Here is a 6,549-nt window from a genome sequence, read left to right as displayed (position 1 = left end):
TTTCTGAAAGATGATGCACTAGATTGGTGGAAGAGTACGAGGCAGACGGTAGATGTGTCTACCTTGACCTGGGATGGTTTCACGACACTCTTTCGAGAGAAGTATTTTCTAGCTACAGTGCAGGAGAATCTAGAGCTTGAGTTCCTTGAGCTAGCACAGGGGGATATGACTGTTAGAGAGTATGAGACTCATTTTGCACAGTTGTACCGGTATGTCAGGCCAATGGGTGTAACCTCCTTAGCCCAGAAGTTTCTACGTGGGCTTAAACAAGAATACAAGACCATCATATCAGCGCTTTGTCTGTGTACCAAGGAGTTGATGTACGAGAGTGCCATGAATTTGGAACAGGCATATCCTCACAAGAATCAGGGTCCTGACTCCAAACAGATTTGATTTCAAACCATATCCCAGAAGGAAATCTTCTTGGCCTGACCAACCACAGGAAAACTTTGATATATGGAGTAGCATGAATAACAGATATAGTGACTTCAATCAGTATACAGATTAAGCTGATGGTTGTGTTCACAAGGGTAAAAAAGATGTAGAAAACAGAAGTTGTGGGCAGTAGAAGCAGCATTGGTGTGAACAAAAGAGATCCAACGATGTGCTGCTTCACGGTGTAGTCATAACTATCTAATCTCTGACGAAGAGGATTCCACTTTCGACCCCTGGAAATATTTAGCAACTTAATGAGCAACTAGATGTTATGAAAGAGCCAAACCAATCACTTATAAAGGACATATTTTGGGTCACTTCCTAAACTATACATAACCAGAAATTCAAAATTATCATGTAGTTAACTGTAAATATTATTTCTTTATGAATGTGAACAACTGTTGCCAAGATCACAAGAAAAAACGCTTACAGAAAAGTGCAGTTCACATCAAATCAAACCTTAAGAACATTTTTATTGACATAAGACAAAGCAAGTTTTGCACGAGAATAAGTGCACATATACAAACATTCATCAACACAGATATAAAGACATATATATACAATAGATAGAAAAGAAGCTATCTTTTTAGACTAGGAGTCAGACCCATAAATCCTTTACTTACATGGTAATGCAAAAAAATTAGTACAGTATATTATAAATTTACAGCACTCTTACAAGGAGATCATTCTACATTATATATGAAGCATTAATGACACTCTGTAGTCTGTACAAACAAAAGAATGCTGCAGACGTAGGCTGTCTGCAAAAAAAAATGAAAAAAAAGGACCAAAAAGTTACAGAAACCCTATACAAGAGATTAGATAAAAGAAGTATTTCCTTTACAGTCTAACTCGGAAGATACCAATGCCCAAAGGAAAAGAGAGACCCAAAAAGGCAAAAACTGATTTTGAACTGAACAAATCCAACCTTTTTCTGAGTTTTCTCCCTAAAAAAAATTGCCAACACAGCATGTTTCCCTAGCACCAAGGTCATCCTTGGCATAAGCTTTAGTTGACCTCTGTTATGGCATCCCCATATGCTTCCTAATTCCTATTTGTTTTCATATTCCCTGTAGTGCTATACCATTCCCTCTCTTTTCTTCCTACTCTCTCACCAGTCCCCTCTGTAAAGATCTTTTCCTGCTTAGGGTAGCTATACTTCCTAGCATGCCTGGGTCTACGCCCATTAAAATGGAGCATTGTATATCTATGGAATCTCCCTTTAGGTTGAGTACGAAGCTATATCTCCATAGGTTGGTTGATCGACTCAATGCCCCTTTCAGCAACAGTCCAGACCCAAATCTTATCCACCAACAAACTCAAACCGTTTTGCTGAATAAAACAACACAAGACTCATAGAATTTATTATCTTACTTACATCTCCATAAACAATCTTCAAGGATGCAGAAAAAAAAATTGCAGCAGCACGTCCGATATCTTGCTAACACATCTGAGAGACATACCAAGGATCTCCTCTGAAGTCTGAACCATGTCACTTAGTTCTATTCATATTATCATATATGATCTCAAAAGCTTTCTAAACCATATTCAGGTTAGCCCAGTCATGTTCATCATCCTAGAACTACAATGCATAAAATATAGAAAGGGATAGAAGCTACCAGCTAGACAATTATAAGGTCCTAGAAATCGATCCCATATAAAATTTAGCAGAGGGTTCACAATGTTCCTTTGGCATCACAACAAAGGGAACTCAAAAGCACCCATTCTCCAACGACAAGCAAAAAATCTAAAACATTTTTTTCACTATCTCTGATCTTTCAAATTTCAAAAGTTCCCCCTTTGTATAAGGCATGAATCAAAAGACACTTCGCCTAGAATACAGGAATCATTGAAATCCCTCAAAAAAAAATTCAATTAGGATTTTTCAGACAGAAAAAAATGACGGTTAATAATTCAAAATTATTTTTTAAATAAAACCAAAAAACAGGGTAACCTGACTGTGATTTGCATTATCAAACAAGAACAAACTGTTAATAACTCTTAATATAATGCTGATAGTAATTGGATGAAATAATTGGACATAACTTGAACTTGGCTCCCACATTAATTCTTTGATATAATCAGCTATTTTTAGGGGATTAATGTGGACTTCATTGCTCCCTACAGACAGACCTTCACTATATCGGCATTCCTTTGCCCTCACCCTCTAGCACTCTAGTAGCCTTGTAAGACAACATTTCCCTCTGGCTGGTTTCCCTAAAATTGGCAAGGGCATACCAATTTGACTTTTGAGTTTGCTTTAATGGTTATAGCCACTTGAAATATGGACAGCTAAAGGTGATACTAAGTAGTGAACAACCAGAACTACGAGAATAAAATGTAGTCAAGAGGACCGATTGAAACTCCACTATGATCGTAAATGCTCGACAAAGAAGCAAGTGCTGTAACAGAGATCATAATTCTATATTTAGAGAAAATACACTATCACATCTATTAAAAATTGAATATGTGTTAGTCATTTTGGCAGAACAAAGTATGGTTTACTGTACTTTCAGTTGCACTGATATTTTATTTAAAGAAAATTAAAAAAAAACAGCCGAAAGTATTACCTGAAAAGGCGCCATAAAGCAGCTAATGCCTGTATCTGAGTTGAATACAGAAGGGATATCAACCAATGAAGAGTAGACACATGCAATGTTACTAGTGCAATGAAGTCTATGATCAAAGCAGCAGGTACAGTCAACCCAAAAATGATCCCAGAAATGGCAAGTCCTCTGATGACATAAAGAAAGTGAAAACCCAAAGCGATCCATATGGTAGTCCAAATCTGTATAGCAGTTAGAGATACCATCCCAAGAACTCCTGCTAATTCCGTGTTTAACTTGAAACCTGCAGGGACTCCCATCAACCACACACAACCAGAGCGCAGCAATTCATTGGTGACGTCACTGGCAAATTTCAGAACCAATATGCAAATAGATTCGGCATGATTCAACAGTACCAGACCAATCAAGTTCCCCAGTAGTGCATCAACAGCTAAACTTGACCACATGGAATGCTTAAGCAATGCCGCTTTCTCTGCATTTTCTACACTTGATTGAGACCTAGCAAACATAGAATTGCAGTCTAATCGGAGAATATATAAGAGGAGCGTAGTCCTAAAATAAAGATAAATAAAAAAAACCCAACAACAACAACATAAAAGGAACCTACTCCAAAGATGACGGTTTAGCAAAAGAAACAAGAATAAACTAGAGAACACTTAAGATGAGGTAGATTCATCAATGACTATCTACTTGATGCTTACGCTTAATTTTAAGGTCAGAAAATGAAAAGGGTGAGATGAATGACAATCATGGTAAATAAGTAAACAAAATAAAAGCCTGCAACAACTTCGATCAAAAACCTTTAGACTATTGAAAAAAAAGGAATTTAACTGTGAAAGTTTATGACACACCAAAATAAACATGTCCTATATTTTATGTTTAATATATATATATATAGGCCGCTTCCAGTGCGGACGTCTGCACCGTGCGGATTCAGCGTTTCCGGCGACGGCAAGCCGCAACGGCAGGGTGGACCATGACAGCCACACTCCCCACCTCATGGCGGTCTCATCTATGCCGGCCGGAGCTCCATTAACTACCCGCGGCAGCCAAAATCTGTAAAATTCAAGTTTCTGGGCAAATTCTGGCGATTTCGTGATTCCGCAGCCGTGTGTCGCCGATGGAGCTCCAGCCGGCATAAACGGGACCGCCGGGAGGTGGGGAGTGTGGCTGTAGCCCCGCCGTTGCGGCCTGCCGTCGCCGGAATCGGGACATCCGCACCTGAAAATCCTCTATATATATATCAGAATGGCACACAACTCGGTAATGATAATTACGCTTTCTTCAACATACATATCCACATGAGCTACTAAATTCAAACAAACATTTGAATGCAGCATAGACTCTATCAAGCGGAATGCAATTTGTAAGGACATTAAAAATATCAGTCCAAAATTTCCTAGGATTCAGAATCAATCTTCAGATTACCTCGTGCCATTATCTTGAAGAAAAACTGGCCAATAAACAATCTGAGAAAATCGGATTCTCATATTTATCCTTGCACTGCTGAATACCTTTACTAAGATAATGTATGTCCAAGAGTCTGATGCATAATTCAGAAGCTTATACAGAAACTGAAGGATGGCGTAGAATAAGGTGGATAGCGAAGCTACAAGCACAGAAAAGAGTTTCCATATGAAGCCAAGAAACCTGAAACGATACCAAACAAATTATTTTAGCACTAAAGAGAAGAGATAGACATAAGATGCAGAAAATGGGAAGGGACAGCGTGTCCAGAGCATACAAGTAAATAATGTTAAAGCCAACAAAAGATTTCTTGGCACCCAAGCATCTGTTGAAAGCCTTTTCAGCGGCACAGGCGCTATTAATGGCCAAAATAACCGTATCCTGAATTTAAAGATAACAAATAAACATTAATACAGTTACGAAGTAGATAGGACCGGATCACAAGATATTCCTGGGTTACTCTATTACCAAATCAAGAAGTGGCTGCTTTTGGTTGAGTTCATGAACCCAATTGGGTTTTCTCAAGGGAGTTTTTGCTTGGTCCAAAGAATTCCAAAGATGTAATGAGAAATGGTGCGCTCCAAAGATGGGAGTCTCATAAAATATCAGCTAAAGTTGATCATCAAACGAAATCGTATTATTCACCAACACAAGTCGTCTAATTAAAAATGCCAAAAGAAGACAGATTAAGCTAACACAAGCCACAGAAACATTCATGACTTACATACGTGGACATGACATCGAGACACTATCTCCCCATTCCAATGAATGTGCTGCATTCTAGGAACCCAACTCATGTCTTTCCCAAACAGATGTTGATCCTCTCGTAACATGTGAATCCAATACCTATTCACTTCTTCTAGTGACCCACAGAGCTTGTTACATCCACAAGAGAATGACCGGCATTGGTCATCTTGTTCAGTTTTAACGAGTGAATCAAACTGACCCACAACACACAACTTTGACCTGCCCTGAAGCAATACGGACATCTTTGCATTTGTGTCATCAACAACTCCCTGAAAACAGTGTGCAATTTTACTGTAACGAATTGTCAATCCCATAAATGAAATCGTGGATTGCTCTCACCTGAAGGGTTTTCTGGGGATCGGAGAAGGCGAAAGCTATGACAACGTCCAGAGAAGAAGAAGAAGAGGAAATGAACCAGCCAAGCAACAAACTGGAGTCTGATCTCGTCGAGGAGAGCTGCTTCGGCCACCAAATTCTACATCTCCTTCCCATTTCTTTCTTTCTTTCCTTCTTATCAAATTTGTTCACCCAAATGACCCAATTTATGTGTTTCTACTTTTCCTATTTTATTTCTTCTTTTATATTTCTCACGGGCCTTTTCAATTAAGAAAACTCCTAGACTAGTTAATCACTTTTTCACTTTAACCCACTTTTTGGTCTTTTAACATCTAAACCATTTACATAGGTCTAAGGTCAATATTCTCTTAACCAAAAACAAAGAGTCTATATTCTCCCTCCTCATGGAACATCCGATAAAATTGGAACGATACAAAGAAGATTAGCATAGCTCTTATGCATGGATGACACACATAATTGGAGAAATTGTCTAAATTTCTCCTTAAAAAAAGGTCTATATTAGTAGATCCAGTCTACAAACTTTTGCCAAAATGCATGATTTTTAGGATATCAAAAATATATTAAATTAATAGACAGATCAAAATATTCAAAACTATCAAAGATAAATCGTTTAAATACTTAATTTGTAAATTGCTGTCATGAATGCCTTAACAATTTCAATTTTGATGAAAATTTACAGGAATTATCTACTCATATATATCTGAAAATTAAATGGTCTACGTATGAATATAAGATCGGAAAGTTGGTGAAGTGAAGAATTTTTTTAATTTAGTGGTCATTATTAAAAATGCCCCCATATTTCTGTCATTATATTGAAAGTATCTTATGTGCACGACTGAGAATATACACGGTAAAGTCTAGACCGTTCATTCCCACATCTCTTATTTTTATTTTTACATTATCTAGTAATAAAATTCTTGTCTTCGTAAGTCTATCATAAAGGGTTATTACAAAACTTAGTTTGGTATTGAGGTTT

General features: G+C 37.6%; 1 protein-coding gene and 1 pseudogene across 1 annotated transcript; one reads left to right on the top strand and one right to left on the bottom strand.

The window, feature by feature from the left end:
• Window positions 1-283: 283 nt before the first annotated feature.
• Window positions 284-5,744, bottom strand: LOC126796974 (N-acetylglucosaminyl-phosphatidylinositol biosynthetic protein gpi1). Its single transcript, XM_050523678.1, has 7 exons — window positions 5,556-5,744; window positions 5,198-5,485; window positions 4,938-5,078; window positions 4,747-4,850; window positions 4,431-4,652; window positions 3,006-3,500; window positions 284-668 (listed from the first exon to the last, which is right to left on the bottom strand). Exons 1-7 carry the CDS (start codon window positions 5,706-5,708, stop codon window positions 284-286), a joined length of 1,788 nt encoding a protein of 595 aa, XP_050379635.1. The 5' UTR covers window positions 5,709-5,744.
• A 199-nt stretch (window positions 5,745-5,943) lies between these two features.
• LOC126801320 (uncharacterized) lies at window positions 5,944-6,052 on the top strand (annotated as a pseudogene).
• Window positions 6,053-6,549: the final 497 nt, after the last annotated feature.

This window comes from Argentina anserina, chromosome 6 (genome assembly GCF_933775445.1).
Source record: "Argentina anserina chromosome 6, drPotAnse1.1, whole genome shotgun sequence".
Taxonomy (NCBI): domain Eukaryota; kingdom Viridiplantae; phylum Streptophyta; class Magnoliopsida; order Rosales; family Rosaceae; genus Argentina; species Argentina anserina.
Note: the sequence above shows the minus strand (reverse complement) of the source record. Positions and strands in the feature narration are given on the sequence as shown.

Excerpts from the sequence above, each read along its gene's own strand:
- LOC126796974 (XM_050523678.1), bottom strand. The coding sequence starts at position 5,708 with ATGGGAAGGAGATGTAGAATTTGGTGGCCGAAGCAGCTCTCCTCGACG. Across the intron at positions 4,851-4,937 it reads AGCAGCCACTTCTTGATTTG|GATACGGTTATTTTGGCCAT; the intron begins GTAATAGAGTAA and ends CTTTAAATTCAG. Across the intron at positions 3,501-4,430 it reads CTTCAAGATAATGGCACGAG|GTCTCAATCAAGTGTAGAAA; the intron begins GTAATCTGAAGA and ends TATGTTTGCTAG.